At 33.7% G+C, this 27,679-nt stretch overlaps 2 protein-coding genes across 3 annotated transcripts; both read right to left on the reverse strand.

Annotated features, from left to right (window-relative positions):
- Positions 1 to 15,237: 15,237 nt before the first annotated feature.
- LOC131622454 (probable receptor-like protein kinase At1g30570) lies at positions 15,238 to 18,462 on the reverse strand. The gene has a single exon (XM_058893486.1). It carries the CDS (start codon positions 17,976 to 17,978, stop codon positions 15,489 to 15,491), a length of 2,490 nt encoding a protein of 829 aa, XP_058749469.1. The 5' UTR covers positions 17,979 to 18,462; the 3' UTR covers positions 15,238 to 15,488.
- A 2,786-nt stretch (positions 18,463 to 21,248) lies between these two features.
- Positions 21,249 to 27,219, reverse strand: LOC131622455 (WPP domain-associated protein-like). 2 transcript variants are annotated; one of them, XM_058893488.1, is made up of 6 exons: positions 26,848 to 27,219; positions 24,419 to 26,708; positions 23,733 to 23,859; positions 23,147 to 23,248; positions 22,101 to 22,180; positions 21,249 to 22,001 (listed from the first exon to the last, which is right to left on the reverse strand). In XM_058893488.1, the coding sequence occupies exons 2-5, from the start codon at positions 26,701 to 26,703 to the stop codon at positions 22,118 to 22,120; spliced, it is 2,577 nt and encodes an 858-aa protein (XP_058749471.1). In that variant the 5' UTR covers positions 26,704 to 26,708; positions 26,848 to 27,219; the 3' UTR covers positions 21,249 to 22,001; positions 22,101 to 22,117. The 2 variants fall into 2 exon arrangements, with proteins under 2 accessions (XP_058749471.1, XP_058749470.1); XM_058893487.1 differs by having other exon boundaries at positions 21,251 to 22,001; positions 24,419 to 26,713.
- Between the last annotated feature and the right edge of the window lie 460 nt (positions 27,220 to 27,679).

Here is a 27,679-nt window from a genome sequence, read left to right on the forward strand (position 1 = left end):
AAAGGTAAAGGAAGCACTAGGTTACTTCTACACTGTTCATTCATTGGTACAAAAAAATGTGACTGCACGGTTAAAATATTTTTTAACTTGTGCGACTTTTTACTTTAAAAAAAAATAAAAAATATGGAGTTGGGCCTTAGAAAATACACCCAAACATCATGACAATTTCTTTATCACCCCTTGGGTGAGAACCTTGCTAAAAACTCCATAATACCCCTGGCTTTGGAGATGCATCTCCGAAGTCTTTTTTTATTTTTCAGAATTCGGAGATACATCTCCGAAATAATTTATTTTTGGGTGTTTTCGAAATGTATCTCTGAAAACAAAAACCCTTCGGGCTTTTTCTTCTCCAAAACAAAAACTCATTTTTTCTTTTTTTGTTATCTTCTCTCTTCCATTATGGTGATTGCATCAATCTGTTGTTTTCTTACTTGCATCATGTATTTAGGAACTGTTTTGTATGATTTGATTGATTGAGACGGAGAAGTTGATCATTTGAGTTGGATTATTAGAGGACTAACTTGGACCTCTTTTGTTGTTTCACTTCTTACTCAAAATAGTAAATGGATCTTGTGTCTAACTTTGTTTGGTGGATTTGTTTATGTGTGTTACTTTCTATTCTCAACATTGAAGCTCTTATAATAAATTATACTATTCCTCTCTTTGATTTGATTTCATGGCTCGTAAGTTTCCTTCTTCTCCACTGTGCTTTCTGTAACATCCCAATTTTATTAGCTATTTTATTTAATTAGTGCTATTTTGTGTTTTTAATAATTATTTATTTATTTAGTTATTATGTGATATAATAATTATTTAAATATTTGATTATGTGTGTAATTGTGTTATTTAGGTTAATTGAGTTATTAGAGAGATATAACTAATTGGGCCTAAGTGTTATAATTATGAAGCTAGAAAGATTGTGAGTTAAGCCCAATTAAGAAAAGAAAAATAGTAAGAGAGTTAGAGTTTTAGAGACATAAATTTCATTTGGGAAAAGAGGAGAAAGAGAGAGGAATAGAAGAAAAGATAGAAAGAATAGAAAAGAAGCTAAGAGAAGAACAAAGAGGAGAGGATTGTAGATTTCATCAAGAGGGTGGATTGAATCAAGAGGTAAGGGTTAGAATCCAAGTTAATATAGGTTACATGATTGGGTAATGTGTTGTTTGTGTAATCTCTTCATCTTTCAATTTCATGGATATGGAAAATGTTAGGGTTTGGTAGACTTCGTAAGATTTTGTGAATCAAAGCATGTTTGATGATGTTTGTATGTGAACCTATGGTTAGAAACATGTTTAAGAACCTTATATGTGTGCTAAATTGTTGTCAATTGATGTATAAATTGTATGAGGGTTAGTGGTTGTTGTATGAGGTGAATGGGGAAGGAAAATGGTGATTCTTGGGTTTTTACGCAGCACGAGTCGACCTATACAGAAGCCTGGGTCGACCTGAGCTAACCCGCAAAGGAAAAAATTCAGTTTTTAACAGCATGCGTCGACCTGAAGAAAGTTTGCGTCGACCTGAAGAAGCCCGAAAACCCAGCATAAGTCGACTCATGGGTCGACCTGAGCAAACCCGCAGCTTATCCAATTTTTCAAGCAGATTTTGTAAAGACCATATGATAGGATAGAGTTGGTTGATGTTTAATGGTTTAATTTTTATGTTAATATATGGATAACATGTGATTACTTATGTGTTCATTATGAATTAATGACTTATGGCTAATACTCATAGATGTGTTAAGTGATGTGATATCCATGATATGTTGGGATGAATATATATATATATATATACACACTATTTAAATGTGTCTTGTTGATAATGATCATTTAAATGTGTATGTATCGAGATGTGGATTGAATAATGATAATGCTAGACTTGAATACATGTGATTGATTGATGTATGTTAAGTGATGCATTGTTTGGAAGTGAAATCATGTTGTGTATATTGTGCAATGTTGGAAAGATGTGATTGTGTAGTTTAAGAGATAGAGATCGTCTTAAATGCATGAGTCTTGTTTTGTTGCACACTTACACAAGCATGAGTCTTTGAAAGTGACAATGTCGGGTAATCTCGCGAAGATTATTTGCTTGTCCCAAACCTATCAGGAATGGGGTTTGAAAGCTTAACGCCGAATGGGGCTTTGAGGTGGTTATCTAGTCTGTAGAGAATGACAATCGGCTTACCGGAAATGATAACAGAGGGATCCACATGCATATTGCATAGAGTCACACTTGAGTCGCACGTGTCGGTGTGAATTGTGTTTAGTGTGATTTTGTGGTATGATTTGTGTGGATTGATTATTTGATGAGTGATGCATATATATGGAATTTATGAATTGATAATTGTATACTTGATGATATTTCATTATTGGATTACAATTGTTGAATGGGTAATTGGATATGATTACTTGTATGGTGGAATTTGGTTGGTCGATTCTAAACATGTTAACTTTGATGTATGGATCTGAAAGCATGTTTTGTGAAGAGTGATGAATTGTGGAATGTATTGCTTGGTTTTGTTTTTGTATTTCCCATTATTATCTTTTCTATAATAATTTGAATTCTCACCCTTCTGTTTGAATGTTACCCTTTGTTGGTAACGTGCAGGCTCAGACGAGTAGTAGCTTGATTGAGGATTAGCCGAAGAGTTCCTGAGTTTGTTGTTTGATTAGGTAGGGAGTCATATGCTCTGATCATGTAACACTTGGGGGGTTTCTTTTGACTTGTGCTTATGTTTGGATATTGTTATTTTATATGTATTGGTTGGATATCGTGGATATGTTGTTTAAAGGCTATGTAGCCTAGATCTTGAATTTCAAAATAGTATGTTTTGTGATGTTACTTGAATTGGTAGATGAAGATAGTATGGAATATATTCATTGAACTTGTTGATAGCAATTCTATTATTCCGCGAGCGTTATGCATATTTTTATGAAAGCATGAGAATTTTGAATCGTGTTACAATATGATCAATGCATATTATGAATGTTGGATGTTTGTTTTAGGTTTTCATGTTAATGAAAATAACATGTGACGCCCTTTTTCCTTTATGCATGATTACTCTATGAATTGTATGTTATAATTTGAGGTTAGAAAAGGGGTGTTACACTTTCAGAAACTATAATTACTTCAATTCGGGCGTTATCGAAAGAAAACCAAGCTTGAAGAATCTTTGCTATGTGAATCTCAAAAGGAAACTATAATTCAACCACAAAATATACATTGTGATGACATTTCGGAAGTGCATTTCCGAAATATCCCAAGGGGTTATTTCGGAAGTGCATCTCCGGATGCACCTTTTTTTAAAAAAAATGCATTTTTCGGAAGTGCACATCCGAAATCACTTTTTTTTTCCAGAAAAAGGTGCCTTCGGAGATGCACTTCCGAAATATAAGGATATTTTGGGGTTTTCACCACGGTCCCTAAGAAAACAGAGGGGTCTATAAAGAAATTGTCAACATAATCTATGATAAAACAATTGTAAGGGGGAACTAAACGTTTGAAGGTTGGACGAGCGTCTGAAATGAGCTTATCACTCACAATGGTGTTAGTCGTTCGAAATAGACTTAGTTTCCCAAAATAGTATTCAGGGTCTATTTCGCTTAATACATGTGGTTCGTGAGGTGTTCGAGTAGCAATAATTTAGAAGTATCAGTCAAAAGGAAAAATTGGCTCCCCCACAGTTTGGGGGAAGAACTTGTATTCCTTTACTCCCACGTTCTTGAAAGTGGGAGAAATTGTTTTTCCTAGCTTATTGATCCTCTATATAACTCAATCTTGGAATTGGAAAAGGGATCATCCACAAATTACAAAGAGAAACATACAAAGTCTCTCACAATCACCACTTGAGCAATCTCTTCCTCACAATTATTGCACTTTTACTAGTATAACTGGTGTCCATTGTAGGGCTCTAGTACAACTAATATAGGCCACACCTACATACCCATTAGAGACCGCCTCAATTGTCGTCCTCAAGTTAGTACAAACATGAGGCATCACGTCAATTGGTAGTAGTTCTAACTATAATCATCAGGCCATATTAGATATACAAGTTGTCATGGAAGAGTTACACCTCCACAACCAAGCTTTGGAAGATAATATCGTCAACATTTAGCATTAATAGCAGCAGGTCGACCTCTTGAAGAAATTGAAATCAAGGATCTCTAATCTCCTTTTGACAAACATTGGGGGCCCGATTCCAAAATTTTCACCCCCCATTGACGAATTTTGACGGAAGGAATAACCTTCAAGAGCACGTCGCATCCATCAGCAATCAAATAACTACCATCAGCGTCGTTGACTCCTTGAAAGTAAGTTAATCTTTAGCACCTTTCAAGGACCACCTTCACGGACGCCACGTTAAGGTTGTACATGAATTTACCATGTTTGTCAATTACTAGCTAACAGAACCTAATGAAAAAGTTAATCCACTAGTTTTTGGCAAGAAAGCCAAAAAGGTATCAACCACGAGCTTATCCAACATCCGCCAAGGGTTCTCTGAATCGTAGAGGGAGAATATTTCTCGTTTAATGAGGCAACCATCAAATTTGTACACCTGAACCAAGAAATGTTTGTAAGGCCATTTCATAATGGCCCGAGGGTCGGGCACTGTAATGAGTCCCTACCTAAAAATCAGTGACTTCCATTGCAGTAATAATGGCACGAGTTGAATTATATATTAAAGGTGAGACACACCAGGAAGCCCCATATCAATAAATGACAAATAACGACGAGGATGGGGGATGATCGGCCAGTCTATCGCACTCTCGATACCATAGTTGGAGAGTTTGCAAGGGAAGGACAATCCAACTCCTCCCGCATAAGATATGCCCATCAAGTTATGAATGTGGAAGATTATTCTGTCATCTCCAAATCGAGCTCTAGGAATGCTATAAAACCTGAAATAACATTCTCCGACAAGGACACCACCAGAATTCATCCTCGTGATAATGATCCCATGGTCATAAAAACATAACGTGACAATTTGGAGATCAAGCGTGCATTAATTGACTTTGGGGATCCACATATATAGTATACTATGACATATTTGAAAGGCTTGAATTAGATCCTGATGATCTACGAGCATTCCAACACTAATTGTTTAGCTTCTATGGGGAGCATGTGCTGATGAAAGACAACATCACCCTCAAGAGAGTGGTTAGGCATAATGAAAATGCGAAAAATGATAAACGTCATGTACCTATTGGTAAACGCCATGCCCTCGCACAATATAATCACATGCAGGTGTGCTTTCAACCTATTTAGTGTCGCACTATCAACCTTGTATATATGCATAAATACTTGTAACTTCACTGGCGCTTTAGAAGTCTTAGGAGACCGGGAAACCACCTCAATATGTTATCAAGATAGACGAAGGGTAAGGAAGGAGACGATGGTTGTAATCAACGATCCGGCACCAGATGTACAGGGAGTAAACTCTGTGGATCTGAACCCCAGAATAAAACTTGGGAATGAAAGGCACATAAATATCCACTAAAGATCCAAAAGAGGTTCAAGCTAAAATACCACTTGCTCCTTAGCACATTTAAAGTACTTGTAAGAGGTCTCGATCATTTTATCTTTACACTCTAACAATTTGTCCTTCCGGTTCTTCTAGGAGAAGAATGTCGCCTTGGGGGATTTCTCATAATCTTTCACCTTGTTTTCTGTTTGAACGAAATTCTCATTGGCATATTTGGTGTCTTCCTCTGCCTTCTCCATTGCCTCTTTCATCTTTGCTTTTGAACGCTTTTGTTCATTACACTTCTTAACAACAGTCTTCAGCGACTCATGCTCTTGAGCTAGTGCCTCCTTCGCATTATTTAGTTCGGCCTTCAACTTATCAACTTTGTGAAAATATATATTTATGTACCAAACTGTAATTTATGGTAAGGAAACAAATATTTATCACTTGTTTTTTATTGTCATTATTTTGGGACAGTTTTTGGAGTTCTATCTTGGACTGATTTAAAATTTGTAGAAAAATGTTGTTTGTGCATACATACAAGGAGTGGGAGAAAAAAATAATTTATTTGGTTAATTAGTGTTTAGTATTTGGAAGATGAGAAATAGTATCATTTTTTGTCAACAAGAGTTTAGTGTAAGCCACTTGCTAGAGAACATTGAAGTGTTATCTCAATATTTGATCAAATCTAGAAGAAAATGTTTTGCTTATGATTTAAACCATTGTGATTACATCCTTCTAATTGTTTGGGTGCATAATATCGATTTTTGTTTTATTGTCAGGGGGTTACTTTACCCACACTACGGGGTTCTAGTTCACCACAATGAAAAACCAAAAATGCCCCTTAATTTTGAAATGCATCACCGGACATACTCATAATACACACATCTCAATACTTCATAAGTAAGTCACCCCCATTTTACTCAAAATTAGTCCGGAAATACATCTCCGAAATATTCCAGAGATGCACCTTTGTAACCTTCACTTGGATTTTATTTGAAGGCCTCATCATAACTTCTAAGTCATTTATTAACAATTGCATATTAATGGTTTAGATTTTGGGACTATACGAAAACTCAACTTGCAAATATGCAAACTCAACAAATTTTTTAAGGATAAAACAACTTTGAAGGGATTTTATGAATCTATAGTCTTATATAAAGTATTTTCGAGATGACAATACAACAACTTTTGTAAGTGCTTCTTGAATTTGATTATGCTTCCTTTTTACATATCTGCTTCTAGATTAATGACTAAGACTTTTTGGATTTGGGAAGCATATGCTAAATTTCGTGTTGGTGGGTGGAAATGTTTAAGGGAAGGTTACAAAAGTGCATCTTTGAATTCTGAAGATTCATTTTTTAATCAGTTTTTGGTAAAATGAGGGTGTCTCATTTGCATCACCTTTTCGTGTGTATTGGGTGCGTCTAGAGATGCATCTCTATAATATAGGAAGTGTAAAATCAGGTTTTCAATGTGTTCGCTCTCACTCTATGGGGTTGATAAATTTTTCCCTTATTGTTACTGCTTGATTTAGTCATACATATGTAGCAATGTTGTCTCTTTTTTATATGGTGGATGTAAGTAAGGGTGGACAAAAATATATCTTTCAATGATACCTTACTGGCTCATTCTACCCGAACGCTTTCGGTCGGGTCAAACTCGGGTCTATGGGTCAAACAGTTTGGTCATCCTGTTTAAAGTGGATAATATTGGTTTGGTTAGATTGGTCTAATTCAATCCAAAAAAAAACCGAGCTCGGTCGACTTATTAATCTTCTCTATTGGGTTATTTATTGAAGCTCAATATATATATCTCAATACTAACACATTAACAATAAACCCTATCCACTTCACTTCTTCTTTTATCTCTTTGTTTTCTCTCAAAATCACCAACCTAGCTGTTTCATTTATATGTCTGTCATCTTTTTGTGTTTTCTCTCAAAATCAAAACCTCGGCCATTTTCAAAATTCGAACACACAAAATCAAAGTACACAAGTCTGTCTTCTCGGTTTTGATACTCTCTATCCAGAGCATTTATGCTAGCTTTCATTTTTAGATATGTCATTTATAGATCTGTAACTTTTTAAGCGTAATATTGTTATAATCTTTTGTTTTAAACTAATAAGTGTTTATTTTGTTGTATGTTCATCTTTGTATTATTTATCTTCTAATCTTTCAAGCCCATTGTTATTCAACCCATCTCTTTTTTTAACTATTTTTATATCTGTCATATATTGTCAAAATCTTCTATTTTAAAATAAAAAGTGTTTATTTTGTATTTCGTATCTTCATCTTTGTCATTATTTAAACTTATAAATTATATATCTTTATTTGAATAAATCAAAAAACACTTGAGTTATATTTATCTCTTTAATTTCTTAATGGTTTTTTAATCTACAATTTTGTCAAAATATTATTTTTATAATGTTATGTTATTTTACAATTTTGTATTTTGTAGATTTACAAATTTATAATACTTATATGCTTTTTATTTATAGATTATTTATTAATGTTTTAGGTAACAATTTGAGGTAGAAGTTCATCAAACTACTATGATTTCCATCTAAGTTAATACTTTATTGTTTGTATTATAGCCTTCATTTAAGACAATTCTCTATTGTACATGTGTGGAAGAATGTATTATTTAGATACAATATTAACTTAATTGTATTAACATTTTTAAATGATAAAAAAGGGTCCCAATAACCTAAATTTAAATAGAATAAAGTGTTTATATAGCCTAATAATGAAAAGGGGTTTTTATAGTCCAAATTTGAATAAAAAAAAGATTTCAATGTCTCATGTTTAAATAGGAAGAAAAAAAAATCTCTAATCTAAATTCAATTTATAAACATTTAAAAAATTGTTTATAGAAATCAATGACAAATTAAAAATAATAATAATAATAATAATAATAATAATAATAATAATAGTAATTATTATTATTATTATTGTATTTGGTCCTCTATTTGGATGGTTTTAACTAGGGGTGGCAAAATGGCCGGTCCGCCTCATTTAGGCTTGTTTCGTTTAAGCCCGTCCAAAAATAGGGCGGGACGAGGCGGACTAACTTAGGAGTCTGAGTTCAAAAGTCAAGGCCGTCCCATTTACTAACAAGTTGGCGGGTTGGCGGACCGGCCCGTCAATATTTTTATTTTTTTATTTTACAATTTTTTATTACATAATTTACAATTTTTTAATCATTTTCAAAAAGGCCGACAAAATATATTTTTTAACAACGCATAATAGAACTTCAACATGTTTTAAGTCCAAACAATTCAAAAAAATAAAATAAGTAAAGACCAATTACAATAAAAACAACTTGTAACACCCCATAAAATTCTTTATTTAATTTAATTAATTTTTCGATTAAATATTAGAATTATTTGAGTTAACTGAGAATAATGGAAATAATGAGGCTAATGGGCCAGTGTCGCTTGTAGTAGAAGGGGGGGTGTCAGTGGTGAAGCCCATTACTAATGATAAGCTTATTTTCATAAAATAGAAAAATAGAAGGAGTTGTGGAATAGAGAGGGTTACAGCATTTTGGGAAAAGAAGTCTGAACGTGAAAAGAGGAGAAGAGCGAGGAAGTGCGACACGAGGAAGAGCGAAGAATCAACCTTCAGGTAAGGGGGGACTCTTCCGTTTATCTTCTATTATGAGATTATAGGTAGTATGATAGAATTTGATCGTGTTATTTGTATCAATTGGGTTGTGCTTAGGTTGTAGAAATGTTAGGTTTTGGGAGGATTGATGCATAATGATTATATTGATCATGTATTGGTGATAATTGGATGGTTGAATGTATTATAAATGTGTTATAATATGTGTTATTTCACTGTAAGCGAAATCTGGTTGGAATGAGATTGGTTTGGTAGTGATTCGGTGAAAGAGGGACGAAATCGCAGGCTGTTTTCTGCTATTCGGAGCGCTGGAAATCGCCAGTTCGCGCCGCGTCCAGGAGTTGGCGCCGCGAACTGCTTGGCAGAAGGCCAGGATGTTTTGTTGTGTTCAGTACGCGCCGCGAGCGTATGGCCGCGCCGCGAAGGCGTAGTTCCTTCTCGTTCTGCGCCGCGAAACCTTGTTTGCGCCGCGAAGGCGTAGTTCCGATTCGTTCCGCGCCGCGAATGTGTGTGGCGCCGCGTGCTGTTAGTTGTTGCGACAGGCCGTTTTGAAAAGTTTAAAAATATGTAACTTTTAAACCGTAAGCCGGATTTTGGTGCCGTTTCGAGTACAGTGAAGCTAAACAAATAATTTATATACTCAAATGGTGTTTTGAGTGGTGGCTTGAATTATTTTTAAAACACCCGATTTTATTTGTTTGTGGTGAGATATGGTTATAGGTACACTAATGAATGTATTACCTGTATGATGTTGTGGGTATAACTGGTGTTTATTATACTTGTATTGTTGGTATGAAATATGTGTTTTATTGATGATTATGACATTGATCGATGTATGTGGGTGATGAGTATGTTATGGTTGATGCATGCATTCATAATCATTACGTGACTGGTCCTTGACGATGGTGGATCAGTGGTAGCTAATTCCCATTGTGTGGAATTAGTGAGTGGGTGTTACCGTATCCTTGACGATGGTGGGTCGGTGAGTTGGGTTATCCCTGAATTTGGTACCACATGCATGTAGTTGCATTGCATTAGGTTGTTTTGCTATTATAACATGAATGGAAGATTGTCCAATGTTATAATATGTGTTAATTTGGTTGTTTGCTTGCTGATTGTATGGTTTGAATCTGATCATAACTGTGATTGGGTGAATGGCATGTGAAATGATATTTTATTATCTATATCTTATAACATTAGTTAAATGTGAATGAGACTCACCCTTACTGTTGTTATTTTTCAGATTGAGGAGTAGCTCTCGTACTTGGTGAGGATTAGCTCGTCAAGTAGTTCGTTAGAGTCAGTCGGGTCCGTGTCATGCTCTGGTCGTGTAACACTGGGGGCGTCGTCTAGAGTTACTTGTTAAACTCTTTTTATTTTGGATGGATTTTTATGTTGATGTTTTAAGTCTGTGACTTGGCTGTTTGTTATTCAGATGTTAAGGATAATTCCGCTGTGTTAAACATGATAATCTGAATAAATTTGGTTGACGTTCTCTTTTATGGCATGACATGAGTATTATTTTATTTATATGGAAGTTGTAACGCCCTTTTCATGTTTTACTCTGATTATTGTTTATTATTTATGCGGGGTATTAGAAGGGTGTTACACAACTCAAGCACGATAAAAAATGTATCAAAATAAATAAATAAATAAATAAATAAGCAACACATATTATCCTAATTCTATTTTAAAACCAACTACAAATAGAACCCAATTAATAATTTACACAAGACAAACAATGATAACAATTACACTGCATAAAAGTTAAAACATCACCGTGCATAAAATATCAACACTTGACTTTCTCACTGTTCACATCATATGGACTCTTATATTGATTGATTCTTTAATAGCTAAATCATAAATTTGTCACACGTATACACGAATCAAATCCTTCATTTTCTTAAAATCAACATATGTTTCTAAAGAAAACATGTGAGCTAATATATTGACAACTTAAATCTTTTTCATTCCATATAATTGTTCTTTTATTTCAAACTTTTTCAACCAACACATATTAGAAAGTTATAAAAAGAATCTCATAGCTATAATTCAATTTAAACTTAAATGTACTTTTGGCCCCCCAAATTTCTCAATTGCTTGATTTTGGTTCCCTAAATTTTCTAATTGCTTAATTTCGGCCCCCTAAATTTTAATTGTTTGATTTTTGCCCCTCAAGTTTGTCCCATTTTGCATTTGATAGTCCCCTAAAGATTTGTAAACTAAATTTCTCTTTTTTTTTTATTGTTTTTATTTTTAATTTTCTTTTTTACAATTTTATTTTTCTTCTCTTTTTAATAGTTAAGCTTTGAATATAATATTTTGAAAATTTTAAATATTTCATTCAACTTAGAATATATGAACAAGCATGCAATATCCCTTATAAAAAAATTGAAATTCTATGTGACTAATAGGATTGCTAGACTTTAGGACTTTATGTTTAACTATAATAGAGTTATTGGCCAAAAAATTTGTTATTTTAATTAAGTAGTGGTCTATTTTATTTTGTCAAAATAATTTACCATTACGCATAAGTTGAATGAAATATTTAAATTTTTTAAAATATTACATTCAAAGTTTAACTATTAAAAAGAGAAGAAAAATAAAATTGTAGAGAAGAAAATTTTTTAAAAAAAAAGAAAAGATAAAAAACCACAAAAAATAGAATTTAGTCCACACATCATTAGGGGCCTATCAAATACAAAATGAGACAAATTTAAGGGGTCAAAATCAAGCAATTGGAACTTGAGGGGCCAAAATCAAGCAATTACAAAATTTGAGGACCAAAATTAAGCAATTGGAACATGGAGGACCAAAATTAAACAATTGAGAAATTTGGGAGGCCAAAACTGCATTTAAGCCTTCAATTTATTTGTATAATAATTTATAATGCAATTCAATCAATATAATCCTAAGAGAAGAGTGTTGTTTTTATAGTTAAAGTTATTTTAATTCTAAGAAAAAAATTAAAGTTTTAACAAAAAGCCCGCAGGAAAACCCGCCCCGCCTCTGTCTGCTTTTTTAAGCGGGTTAGCGGGACAGGCCAACTTAAGCTACCAAGCCGAAAACCTCAGCCCGCCAAAAATGGTGGGTCAAATGGGCCCGTCTGTCGGGCCTGACCCATTTTGCCACCCCTAATTTTAACTTTTTAACCTTTTAGCCTTCCTATTTTAAAACTCAATTTTGTTTATCCTCTAATTCGCCATCTTTTAAATTTTTTTGTCCCTCACCACTTTTGCACATTTAACTATACATAACACTGTTACTATGACTCCAAGTTAGAAATATTTGCCACATAATATAAATTTATATTAAATAATTTTTTTTAATTCATCATTATATCCTTTTCATATCTTTCATGTTCTCCAACTCAATCTTTTATGTAAACCTAAAAAATTTAACCACTCTTAATAAATGTCGACAGGGATTTCCTCCATAGCTTCTTCCTCGAATTCCGGGGCTTCTGCTGCCAGAGATGCCTGAGAGGGTCGACTATGGCTACAAGAACCAGACAGCCGAAGCTATGAAGAAGACAGAGCATCAAACGAGTCATTAGTAACTTGTGGCCTTGTGGTCCTGGTAACGGCTCTTTCACGTCGTACTGACGCGATTTGGGACACACACTTAGCCTTAATCCGACATTCATTATCCATCGCACTTGCATTATAAACACAAACAAAATTATACAAAATATCTACTAAATGAAGAAGGTGGAAGAGGGAAGGGTGTTGACACGGAATATGAAAAAAATAGCATTCAGAGATGCATCTCCGGACTACCCACTTACTTTTGAATAAACGGTGTTTACGGAGATTCATATTCGAAAGTACTTTTTACACATACGAAGATGCATATATGGATTCATTTTTAGCATAACAAGGGCGCCTCTTCAATTTGGACTGAGGAATGGTAAAAATAGGCGTGTCCAGAGATGCATCTCCAAATGTTAAGGACAAAATAGACTTTCCACGATGGTATGAGAGCCTTTAAGGGTGGAATAAGCATTTTCCATAAAAGAAATGGACATTTTTCAAATGCTCTGAAGGATTGATGATAATGCATACAAAATAGAACTTTCATGTAGATAAATGATGTAAGTGTTATTTTAATTCCTTTTTTCATTATATAGCCCTAAGTCACCAATGATAATAAATCTTTTTTTTTGTCTTGTCTTTTCAGGTACTTGGCCTAAATAAGTTTTTCTACATACAAAATGCGGACTTAGATTATTTGAGTTTAAAAAAGGTTTAATGCATCTTTTGGTCCCTTAACTTAATTTATTGTTTTGCTTTGGTCCCTCAACTAAAAAATGTTACATAGTAGTTCCTTAAAAATGTTCTGTTACACAAAATGGTCTTTTCCGTTAAATATTTTGAAAAAAAATGTTAAATTTGTTTACATGACATTATTGATACAATTTTATTTGCTGACATGACTTTTTTGTTTATTTGTGAATTTTTTATTTATTTAAAAATTATTTTATTAATTAAGCATTTAGATATCTCTCTCTTCTCTTCCTCAATCCTAGCCGAGACCTTTTGTTCTCTTCATCTCTTTTCCTTCCTCGTTCAGATCTCTCTTCTCTTCTCCCTTTCCATCATCACATCATTACTTTAAGGGAGGTTGTAAAATCTATTATGTGACCTTCCTTTTTTCTCCTTTATCTCATCCCCTTCTTCTTTCCCTCGACATAAAGACAAAATCAACCCTCCCTCTCCCACTAATTCCCTCCACTCAATCGACATCGTTGGCGGCCTTCTCCCTCACGCCTTCTCCCCTCAACCCCCCCCCCCCACAAACTCGTCGCAGAAAAAGCCTGTGCAAGCGCAAACCCTATAAATGGTGGATGCGTCTAATGATGTTAGCGCAAACCCGTTCTCGGTTCATGTTGTTGTTCTTGAGTCTTGGTTTGTTCTGTTGATCAAATTCATGTAAGGCGATTGATGATGTGTTTTCTTCTTTAATGATATCTTTGAGGTTTACACTTCTTGATGTTGTTACTAAAGGTTTATCTAATGTTGTGGATTTAAAGATTCAAACTTTAGGGAATTTTGTGCATGGTTATGGTTCATTGTTTGATGATGTTGGCTCTAGGGCTCATAGGGAACAATAAACTTGCATTGCCACTTTTGATTGTCATATTTGTTTTACAAATTATTAACAATTTGCGGGGGGTTTTAACCCCCCAAAACAAAACCCGCAAGTTGAAATAAAATATCAATTTTTAAAATAAAATTGAGTCAAATTTGTTGACTCATTGTCCTAGTTATCATGCCACGTTGGCAAAAGTTAACGATTTTTTAGAAAAATTAATAAAAGGGACCAATAATGGTAATGGAACAATTTTAAAGAGACAAAAGTGTAATGTTTTTTAGTTAAGAGACCAAAGCGAAACCTCAAATTAAGTTTAAAAAATTGGCTTGTTTGTTTTAGCTTTATAAAATTTGAATTTTTCTTTGTATTTTTAAAAATATATTTTACAAAACCGTATTTCAAAATATTACAAACTTTTATATATTTGTTTTTTCCTAATTGAAACATTACTTTTGACATCCTATAACATAAACAAATATTATTCGAGACAAAAACATAGTCAAAATTGCAATTTTTTTAAAAAGTGATATTTCAAAAATGATTTTTATGAAAATCTATTTGAAATTAAGTGATTTTTTGAAATTTTAATATAAAAAAAATGAAATACCTAAACTAATATTTTAAGAATAACTATTCAAACTAAATTTTCATTCGAAACATTTTATGAAAAAATTCTTTGTAAAATTTTTTACACAATTATATAACACTATAAAAATCATATAAAAAAAAGTCAAAACAAACGAACCCATATATATATATATATATATATATATATATATATATATATATATATATATATATATATATATATATATATATATATATATATATATATATATATATATATATATATATATATATATATATTTAATTATTCTAGATTAGTGCTCACACTTGTACATTTAACACAACATTAAAATACATTAGGGATACTTTTCTCCACTTTAGATATTGACTACTTTGAGCTGTTTATAAAACTAAGATGGTTAGCATGATCCTTAGATAATAGGCAAAGACAAATGGAAATACATATACTTTACAGAAGAAGCTGATGAAGCTATTGATATGAACTTTTGAGAAGAAAGATCCCAATACCAATACAATTAGTTACAATTCAATCCAAAAAATAGTGCATATCACAAATATCAACATTTTTTTTGTTGGATAGATGTTTGAAAATCCATTACCATGTATACATCCACAAATCAGATGCTAAAAATAGTAATAATAGTAAATAACTTGAATTCAATAAAACAAATAGAAAGAATCTGTAGAGGATATTAGCTATATAAATATAAGATCATGCTTCTTCATCTTGATTTGAATGCTCTTGTCCAACTTCAACTCTAGACAAGGAATTTTCTGTGCTATTGTTGTTGTCCATGTTGAGCCAAGCTTCATGTAGCTGTAACACATATTCCAAGTGCCATAACACCTCTCCCATGGTAGGCCGACTTTTACCGTCATCCGCGAGACATTTTTCAGCTATCTCCCCAAACTTAGACAATGATTCGGGGCAATAGTTTCCTTTAAGATGTGGATCGATGATTTTTTCGAGCGATCTTTCTCTTTGCCATCTCAACGCCCATTCTGCGAGATTGATTTGGTCTTTAGGCAATGTAGGGTTTATCACGGCTCTAGCACAAACAGCTTCAAACAGAACAACTCCGAAAGAGTAAATATCTGATTTCTCGGTTAACTGTTGTCTTCTGAAATACTCTGGATCGAGATAGCCGAAACTTCCTTTCACAGCAGTGCTAACATGAGTGTGTTCGAAAGCAGGACCGTCTTTTGACAGACCGAAATCAGCCATTTTGGCTACGAAATTCTCGTCTAACAGTATATTGGTTGTTTTGACATCTCGGTGAATTATTCCTCGGTCGGCTCCTGTGTGAAGGTAGTGAAGTCCCCTTGCAGCACCTATACAAGCTTCGAGACGCTGCTTCCATGTTAGTGGAGGGAGATTACTTCCAAATAGATGACTTCTTAGAGTTCCGTTTGCCATGTACTCATAAACCAAAATCATTTCACTTTTCTCTTCGCAGAAACCAATCAAAGACACTAGATGCCTGTGTCTTAGTTTCGAGAGCATCTCTATTTCGGTCTCGAATTCAGCCAGACCTTGCTCAGACTGCGGATTGGCGCGCTTAATTGCAGCGGGCACACCATCATCAACTTCTCCCTTATATACCTTACCAAAGCCTCCAACTCCAATTACCAAATTCTCATCGAAACTCTTCGTTGCAGCGTTGATTTCAGCCAAAGTAAACCGTTTCCCAGCTCCAGTTGAGGCCACAGATCCATATAACTTCTGATTTCCATTTGATCCCTTGACACCTACAGTGCTGTTTACAGTAGCCCCTCCGTAAAGGAATATCGGTAGCCAACCGGGAGAGTTGTTTTTGGCATCACTTGATTCCTTTCTCCTTCTTTTGCAGAAACAGAAAACAAAGACACCCATACATGCAATTATAGCCACGGAAGCTATACCTGCTCCGACTCCAATCCAAAGAACTTTTGATTTTGATTTGCTTCCCGAATTCCCAGCCGAGTTGTATTTCTCAGCATAGGCAAGATTCCCGTTCCGACTAAGCTTAAAAATCTCGAGACCATTCAAGAGAGCATCAGTTCCCGCAGCACCAGCAGCGGTATCAGGACCTAGTTGAACCCAAAGTGTGCCCATCCTCATCGACGCGGAATCATAATGATCTAGGTGATACGCTTTATTCTTCCCTCCTGCTCGAACAAAAACATCAAGATTATCTGCAGCTGTCCTGTTGTTTATGTAGATCCTGAACACTCTCTCGTTTGACTTATCATACATCAGCTCGCAGAAATGTAACCGGACAACGTAATCGAAATCAGGATCTACTTCAAACTTCCACGACATGTTAAACCTTTTGTCCAAGACTTCAGTGTTGGACATTGCCCTTGCAGTTTCATACACAAGGAGAGGAGCTACTGAAGTATCATTCACAGAAGCATATGTAATATTAGAGCTGTTCTTCATTCCTACTCCGGCATTTTCCGTGATCATATAGCTAGAATCAACTTCCCAAATTCTCCGAAGATCGGGATCCTCGTTGGATCGAATCTCAGGACCACCAACATTTAACCTATACATAGTCTCCATCCCATGTCCAGCCAAATTCAAGTTTCCACCACCAACTTTACCGACCGAACCATCGAACAACTCACCAACAACCGGAACAATCTCAATGGCATTGATGAAGCCAAACGAGTCTTTACTCGGAACAAACTCAATCAGAAGCAAACCATCATCGACATCAAGAATATACTCCTTAACCAAAAAGAACAAACTAGAATTCCTTCCCGAATTCTGCAAGTTAACATTCTTTTCGGATATCTTACCCGCAACATTAAACTCCGACAAAAGCTTCATACCATTGACAACAACACCAAAAGAGGACTCATTCACATTGTGGTCCACAATCTCAAAGGGACATAAATGGAACCTAACAAAATACTTTCCCTGAACTCCTCTGATTGTGTAATTCATAGAAGCCGTAAAAACTCTCGCCGTTCGATAAATCGGCTCATAGATTGAATTCCCACTCAATGCATCAGTGGAAGCAACAACACCAGGAGAATTAAGGGTAACATTGTTATTAGAAGCCATATCCCCAATCCATCTCCTACCATCAACATTCACAGAAGAATTTGAACCACAATTGATAAGAATTGACTTTGGTTGAGCCTCAACATTTTCACTCACTATCATCAAAATCAGCACAATCAATACTCCCTCCCCAAACACCTTCCTCATCATGATTTTACCAAAAGAAGCAAATATTGCAAGCAAGAAACCCCAGAAAGCAAACAAAATCCAATCACATAAAAATCATATTTTTCCAATATTTCTATATAAGGAAAATGAAATTCAACAACCCAAAAGAAAAGGGTTTATGAAAGATGAAACCTTTATAACAAACTAGGTAAAAAAATCATCTGGGTCATATGAATGTGAATGTGAAAGTTCATTTTCAACACTATAGGATACTAAAAAAGAGTTGAAAAAGAAAAACCCACCTCCAGTTTTTGGTGAAGTCAATGAATCATCAACAAAAACACACACACAGAAAATAATCCACAGATCTGAAGTTGAAGAATGAATGGCAATGTAGTTGTTGACAAAAAAACAAGGAAATCAGAGATGTCACAAAGTATGGATTTTTTTGTGAATAAATAAAAGAGGAAATGACAACATGGGGTGTGGTTGGAAACAGATAGGAAAAGTTTAATTTCATCTATGTTTGGTTTTGTTTTTGTATCTTTTACAACAAGCTAAGAATCTGACACTGCTAAATTTTTGTACTTTATTGCTTTTTCTATTCCTTTTAGTTTAACTGTTGCATTGTACTAGTATCTTAGTAATGGTAACAGTTGCAAAATTAGTCTCAAAATAAGAATTTTATTTTTTGAAAATGAAAATTTTATAATTAAGAGAATAATAAAAATAAAATGATAATCTTATTATATCTACACAATCTTATATTTAATATTAATAATATGATTTTTCTCATATAATATAACACATACATGATACATAGACCTTTGAGGACAAGTTATAGGCACACATTAAATGAAGTTTGAAACATATTTTATTATGCCAGTTGTCATTATCTTCTATGTCTAATTTTGATGATTAGTAGGTGCAGTTGTTATTGAAAATAATAATAATAATAATAATAATAATAATAATAATAATAATAATAATAATAATAATAATAATAATAATAATAATTATTATTATGGAAACAACAGGAGGAGGGAAACAAGGATGGGGTGTTCCATTATTAGTGAGGTTGGTCACATGGCTTTGTCCCTTTCTATAAGGATAAAACAAAATTCACATGTATCATAATATCATGTTATACATGAAAAGAATAGTAAAGGCCAAGAGTAGATTCTATACTACACTTTTTAATTTGTCAAAACTTATATGGATTCAGTCAAACTAATATGAAACTCATCTAATCTATTTGATTTATTTTATTTTTGTGATTTTAATAAGTATAAAAGATGAGTTAGAGTCCATTTGAAAACATAAGTAAAGTGATTTTAATTAATTTAGTTATTAGTGTTATATTTATGTCTATCAAAGTTTGACAAAAGATTGTCAGTATTCAGAAAGAAGTCTTTTTGGGCAAGATTATATTAAAAAATTTAAGGTTGTTTGGGTTAGCTGGTGTAATATCTATAAACCTAAGGTTATGGAATTTGGGGATCCAGGATCCCCACTTTGACCTTTTTAGTTAAGTGGAGATGAAAACTTATTTATGGGTTTTCTGATCTTTAGTGTGATAGTGAATTCGGGTCTCGAAACATCCTTTTGGAAGGATCTGTAGGTAGGCAATACCTCTTTAACTCTTAGTTTTCATAGGTTGTTCAGTATCTCTGACCAACAGGATTGGATTGTGGGTCAGGGTGGAATTTTTGTGGATGGTAGTTTGACTTGAGATCTGAGGTGGAAAAGATCTCTCTTTAATTATCGGGAGGTGATGACCCATAATTTTCTTCTAGTCTTTCAAGATGTGACCCTATCCCCTATTTTTGATAGTTGGGTATGAGTCACTCAGATGATGGAATTTTCTTTGTTGCTTCGACTTACCCTTGTCTCCTCCAAAGTAATTTGTTTAGGTCTTCTCTAATTGTAATGGAGAATCAGGTTCTCCCTTTTACTTGAGTTAGTTGAATTCCTCAAAAGTAGTTGTTTTTTCTTGGCAACTCCTCAAAAAGAAGATTTATACCAAAGTTAATCTCTTTAGGCATAGGGTTGTGGTAGCTTACGAGAGTGTCATGTTTCTGGTGTGCGGTCGGTGTGCTGAGTCAGTTGATCATTTGCTTGTGACTTGTGACCTCACAATGTCAGTTTGGTATGAGATTATTAGGTGGCTTGGGCAATGTTTTATTTTTCCTAGAAATATTAGTTTTATTAGATCGCTAGGTGGTAGAGCTAGGGTGATGAATGGTTTGATTATGATTTGACACTTTATGATTTGGTCGATTTGGAAATCGCAGAACAATAGTGTGTTTTCTACATCCTTTATCAATGTGAAGTATGTGAAAAATATGATTATATTCCTAAGTGTGTAAATGGTATCTTGGTAGACATGCTTCTAACTCTTATGCTTTCTATGTTTGGTTCGAGAATCCTGCTTTTGTCTCAGTAAATAAAGGAGTGGATGTTTTTTTGCCTTGTGAGTGTGAGTTTTTAATGAGTCATCTGAGGGAGCTTTTTCTGTTGATGATGGTTTTTTCATAGGGGTTATGGTTCTTTTGCTAGCGTTTATGTTTTTTTATTTAAGTGTGATTATTTTTTTTACTTTTATGTTTTAATATATTTGTGTATGAATTATTTAAAAAGTAATAAATTTGTTTTAAAATATTTGTTTTGTTCAAATTTGTATTTTCTAAAGTTTTTTTTATAAGAATTTTAAATAAACAAGCCTTAATCCCAAAATTCATTTACAAAAAGATTGATTCCACGTATTAGTATTACATTATAAATTTTAGTTAAATTTGATGAGTATGTTAAACTTGATGGTTAAACTTAAATGCACCAAAAACAGAGTCATTTTTAATCTCTTCTCACTTCCCTTTCATTCACATGGCATTGTCCAACACATGATAGCAGCATAATTATTTTATTGGTATAATACATTTTCAATTTTCAACCTCTTTAAATGAATAAAACAAAAAACATGTACTACGTACCTTATCCTATGCTATTCCGTACTTTAGTGTCCTTGTATTTTTGCTTCACAATTGGGACAGTGCCATTCCTCAAAAGTTGAGGGATTTCAATTATTTTATTTCAACCTTGACCAGAATCAGTGTTCGGTGCTCCTACAAATTTGTATTATTATTTTTATGTTATCACATATACTTAAATAAATCATGAAAATATTGAGATTAAAAATTGTCGTTAGCATTAGGTGGATGGGTTCAATGTACAAATCCTCATTTTTAGTTTTTGTTTCTTCCTATAATAACAACAATAATGTATGCATTCATTGCACTTGCTACAAACAGAAAAATTATTTGGACTATAAAGGTTTAATATAGTATATTTCGAATGATGTTTGTTAAACAGTGTCATTTCTTGTTGTTCAAATAGTAGCATATTTAGTATTAAATATTTTTTTCAATAATGTAAGTGCTCTTAGTGTTCATATTAGGCAGAGTGGAAACCATGTACTAAAAATAAAAAGACAGAGTGGAAAGCTATGGTCAAAAGCCAAAGTTTGAGAACTGATAAGGTTTGGTTGACATTAAGCAAGTTAGGTCATCAATCAACATGCCGGTGCTAATGTGGGGTGTTTTGTTTTTAATAATTTATTATTATCATTACTATTTGTGCTAGTAGTAGGGGTGTTATATTATTTAATGCACATAGAAATTTAGAGAACTAGTGTCATTGCTTTTTCATATTTGCACACTACAGAACACAATGATAATAACATAAAGCTACAAATAAATATCCATATAAAAAAAACTCATTAAACAAAAATATCATATACAGATGCTATTGCTAGTAAAAAAACCAAACCGTGAAAGCAAATTTATGGTATATGCTATTGCTTGAGCCAAACAAACAAGGCATGTCTTCTAGTAGGTGTATAAAAGCATTTGTGTATGGTGAAAAGGAAGGTGCATTAGCAACTGCATAAGCTTTTGATTCTTTTCTGTTGTTGTTTTCTTCATAATGTATTTTAGGGGGAACGAAAATACCGGCTGCAACACATCCCAGCTGCATGTAACTCCTGTAAATAGCTGTACAACTCGTCACCTGTATCCATTACAAGATTTAAACATGCTTAAAGGTTTACGAATCCGGAGGATGAAATGAAAGGTACAGATTGTGCCAAAAGGGGGTCTGTCAATTTACCTGGCAAGAAGAGACGATTAAGCAAGTTTTCTAGAGTCTCCTGTCAATTCTTTTCTTACAAGCTTCAGAATCTCCATAATCTGCAAAACAAGTGACTAATCATCAGAACAGTTTCTTATTGACTCATGGATATAAAGCAATTCACAATATTTGGTTCATGAAAATAAAACCATCTCTTAACCTTCTTCATAAAGACAACTAATTACTATTACAAATTACAAGAGAACTGTGTTTTGCTCTGCTATATGTCATCACTTCCTTAATTTTATGAACAAGGAGTACCCCAAACCCATGTTATAGTTACTACTGCTAATTTTGGATACACGCAAGCTGTAAAGGAAAATATGCCATTATGGCCTTAACCATCTTTTAAGTTATACTTAACAAATCAACTCGACGCTAAAAACAGTATGAATTTCCATGTGGAACTTCATCGGTTGCTATCTAATGAGACACAATTCTTAGCTGAAGAGTGGAGTGTTAGGCTAGCACTAGAGTTATACTCATTCATACTAATACAACTATGATGACATCACACTAAAAGGTTGCAGAGAGCCAAATATAATGTATCATAATAATATTGGATACACATGATTGTGATTTCGTGCCATGTTCCCTCCACGCCATGAGGGACTGCCATCCATGTTTTCAACAACATAAAACCTTCCATTTTCGGTCCAATTCTACATATCTTAGTGTTAAGGTCATATTGGATGAGATATGGCCCAGAAATATGTTTATAAGTTGTGTGTAGGCCTACCCTTGCAAATCGGTTTTGTAAAGATGAATTAGGCCCAATATAAAAACCTAAGACTAAGTAATGTCGTAGAAACTAATGAAAACATTGATATTGGTAATAATCATAAGCTGGCACTGCAATAGAAAATGCAGAAATAACATTAGCCACGATTGTCATGACTTAATTTCCATTAATATAATTTCAAGCCATAACTTAATTTCCTCCATGCCACAGTTGGTTACATTAGCTATACCCATTCTGATATGCACAAACATGAAAAGATAAGTAGAAAGGGAAATATTCTCACCCCAGGGTAATGCTGCAATATGTGTGAATAATGGTCAAGTGCGACATAAATCCTTTCCAGGAGTCTAAGAAGAGTATCTACCTCGTCTCCCAAAAGATCAACCTGAAATTCCAGATAAGTCGAACATATATAGGTTCAATTACTACACTTAGGTACAATCATAAATAAAGAAAAGGTAAAATGAAAATACTGTTCTCCTAGTGAAAGATTGGATATCTTTTCAAGGCTAGGTATTAAACCATATATCTTGGTTAACATAAATTTTACAGCATAAACTTGATATGATGATACATAGGTCATTGACTAGGTTTTTTTCTTCTAAAACTACAAGCACTATTTATTTGAAACCACGACAAATCCTCACAATTCGTCACTTACAACATTTACAGTTATTTAAGAAAATTATCTTATAGGAGCGTCACCTGTACTTTTACGGAAAAAGAACAAATAAAAATTTGTGAAAAAAATTTACTCTATCGTGTCGTGCAGCTTCTCCACAAAATTAGAAATATATAACAAGTTTTTTCCAATACTATAGCAAATGCAAAAAAGTAAAATAAAATATTTTTCTGGTTACATGACGTACCTCTGCTTCAGCATTTGCAAGATTAGAGCTTTTTGTTTCCAACTTTTGCTTGTACACCAATCCCATGGTTTTAAGAGCATTGGCTTTGTTCTTGAGGAAACAGAACTCAGAATTCAAGCTTTCAAGCCTGAAAAGATGATTCATATATGACTTGGTTTGTCTGACCATTGACCATAATCATCACAAGAACTTGAAATTAAGTTTAAAATAATAAAATCTGATTTACAGCCATTTGTTCCATATAAGGATTTTAATTTGAAATAAATTGGTTTATCTCTACAAAATTTCCAGGTTGTTAGTTTAACATGATCAATCTGAACTCATAAATTTGCAGATAATTTATTTACTCGTGTTAGTACATTATAGCTATTTCTCATTCATAAATATACTTAAGCTGGAACAATCTAAAGGCATTTATCACAACAAAAACATGCAGCAAATGATAATATATTTTTATATTTGGCTTCTATGTTGGAGAGGAAAAAATCACTTAATTCCCCAAATTAGAAGCACGTCACATTCAGAATAATCTAAATGTAATGAAATTGCACATGTCATGTATTTGCTGGTTCAAACAAGTCTAAACACTCCCTTATTGATAGAAGACGGCATAAAACAAAAAGAAATCATGGAAACGGCAGTTTATCATAAATTCATAAGATATTATCGACACAAATGTTGCATACCTCGAACAATTTCTTGAAATATCTTCATTTACACTAGCTTCTAGATCAGTAACCATTTTCAATAATTTATGGACGAGATTAACGGTTGATTCCATTTCCTTAGTGGTTTCCCTTTCTTTTGCCTCATAACATTTCAATGCATCTTGTTGCTTTTCTGCAACAGTACAAAGTTCTCTTCTTTCTTTATCAATTTTTCCAAGTTCATTCATTTTTTGTTCCAGATTTTGATCCAACTCGTAGATTTGCTTTTTGTATTTTTCAATTTCCTTTTCTGCTGCAACCAGATTACCCTTGGTAACATCCAACTCTTTGCTGTTCTCCCCAATCAATTTACATTGATTATCTGCCTTAGCTCTTAAATTGTCAAGCTGTTCAGAGGCAGATTCCATCTTTCTTTTTTCTTGTTCCAAAGCATCTGTTGCCTCTTTTACTAAATTTTCCTTTCCTTCTACTTCTGATTTCAACATATGTATTTCAGATATTAGTTTTTTGTTCTCAGCAGCTTTGAGTTTTAATGCTTCATCCGCATCTACCAAAGCTTCTTTGAATATAATTTGATTAATATCCAGTAGCCCTTGCATCTTAACTGCCTCGATATTTGCTTCTTCTATTTTCAATCCATAAGAAGCTTGAACACTATCAACAGTATCTTTCAATATTACTTCATATGTTTCTTGCACGAAACCATTCTTGAGATGCAATTCTTCAGTAATGAACCTACATTTACTTTCCATATCTTCAAAGAGACATTTATATACATCATTAATAATTGAAACTTCAGCATGTGCATCCCCAACATCACCCTCCAGCTTTTGAACAGTTCGTAACAAACTTTCCTCAGTCAATTGTTGTTGTGATGACTTTTCCTTAGCAACCGAAAGCTGAGAAGAGAAACTCTTAACTTCCTTGTTCTTTTCGGTTAGCATGTCCTTCAGTTGACCATTCTCAGTTTGTAAGAAATCCAATCTATCTTTGAAACTGCTAAGAGATTCGATGTTTTCGCTGAATTGACGCAATTTCTCATTTCCATCAAGGATTTCATTCAATTTTGTGACGACATCGGGGATTTTTTTCTTCAACAAATCAAAGTCCTTGTCTTTCTTCAATGAAAAGGAAGAACCTCTTTCTTTCAAATTCAATAGTTCCCGCCTAAGACAAAAGTTTTCTTCAGTCTTCTCTTGCACTTGAGATTCATGGTTTCTTCTCATCTTAGTTATATAAGTAATCAAATCATCTTTAGACATACTCTTTAGTGAGGCAGAATCCAAACTGTCAGGCTTGGTACTCTTTGAATCCTCGTGCTTTCCGTTTTCTTCCACAGTTGAAGCCGGCAAATGATCTGTTGAAAGCTTCAAGTGGATATGCTCTGCCCTCTTATTATGACACCAATCCTCAGTATGTTCCAAGGATCCATGAGAAATAAGCGTCCCAGTTTCGTAAACAGCTAGTGTTCTAAAAATTGAATCCAAATCCTCACGCAAACTTGATATCTCTTTAAATTGGTTCAAACTATTTCTACTTTCAGATTCACAAATTCCACATAGTTTTTGTTCAAATTTCTGCTGCAAACTCTGGATACAATTACGAACAATCATCCGCTCAATTTCCAACTGAAACTCTTGCTCCTCCTGCCACTCAGAATGTGTATTTGCCGCATTTGATAATCGATCCATAGTTTCTATCCTTGTACAGAAAGAGTCCATAGTAACTTTGAGACTATCAAAAGCTTTATCGACATAAATCCATCTTCCCGGTACACTCTCCTGCAAAATACCACCTAAACCCATCAAATCAGAACCCGAACTAAATCTTCTTATGGAACTAGGTCCTCTAATTTTATTTATTTCTTTCTTCAGCTGATTCAACTGCTCGTGTAACTCAAATTTAACACTATCCACAAACTTCATAACTCCATTTTTCTCCATAACACCATCTAAACAAGGTTGTCTAACACCTTCACGCGTTTCATTACAACGACCCGAATACCACAGCCTTTTACCTTCATCCAAACCTACACCTAACCTACTTAGCTTTTTCTTCAATCCAACCACCTCGGATTCTTTCTGAGCAATTCTCTCAGCTGCCTGTTCCTCAACAGCATTAACCACACCCTTAATAACAGAGTCACTCACCATCCTAGAAATAATCAATCTCTCATCAATATCAAGAAAAAAGGACTCCATTTCCTCAAGTATATGATCACCAAGACTCTCATCTTCCTCCAAAACACCATTTTCAGAAACCCTTTCACCACCACCATTCATAACAGTAAAACCCTCCATCATTTCCACTTCCCTAAACAAGATTCAGCAGTTTTAGATAATTCAAAACAATTCAAACAAAACCCACTATTAAAAAAAAAACAATTTTTTTGAAAATTGCATTATAAAAATAAACACTGCAAATAGTTGCATAATAGAAACCTTTACCCGTTTTTTGAGCTGGAAAAGATATCTGGAGCTGAAATTTGAGGGAGATAATAGAAAATGAAGCTTCAATGCAGATTCAGACTTGAAAACAGAAAAGGTAAATAAATCAGGAGGGAGAAGAATGAAGAGTTGGAGAATTGGGAAAAGGAGTGTGAAATTAGTGATTACGGCGGTGGAAGGGTGGTGAGTTTTTTAGGGTTTAGTGGTAATAAATGAAGATGAAAAAACGTTGCATCTGTGAGAAGTTTGGTTAGAGCGGGAGTGAGAAAGAAAGGTAAACGAAAATCACGCATCCATGTATAAAGAATTGACTTTTAAATATACTACTAGTACACTTGAGAAATTTTGTTTATGTGAGACAAAAATATTTCTATTTTTTGGAACCATGAAATAGCTTTACAAAGTGGTTATCCAATGTGGTTTGACACTAATTATTAGATACATAAGTGAAGTTTGGAAAAGTTAAGGTTAATCTTTGACCACTCAAGACTACTAAGTTTCTATGTAATATGAATATACTAGGTTTTTTTTGAGAGACATGTATGTAATATGAATATGCTAGGTTTTTTTTGAGAGACATGTTAGTAAAGTTTAATGTTGGTTATATTGATTTATTAGTAGGTTGCATATTAAAGGTATTTGCTCTTGAATTTTTACTTATATTTGATAAGGATGTGAATGATATTTTATTTATATTTGAGATTAAATCTAATTGTTAATGTGAGAATGTTATTTATAGTATATGTTTAGTGACTCGGTGAGTTACCGCTATTTTAGAGAGTGATTTCATTTTATCATGATTTCTAAATAATTCTAAATATAGGTTTAGTAT

Source organism: Vicia villosa, unplaced genomic scaffold, assembly GCF_029867415.1.
Source record: "Vicia villosa cultivar HV-30 ecotype Madison, WI unplaced genomic scaffold, Vvil1.0 ctg.000030F_1_1, whole genome shotgun sequence".
NCBI classification, from domain to species: domain Eukaryota; kingdom Viridiplantae; phylum Streptophyta; class Magnoliopsida; order Fabales; family Fabaceae; genus Vicia; species Vicia villosa.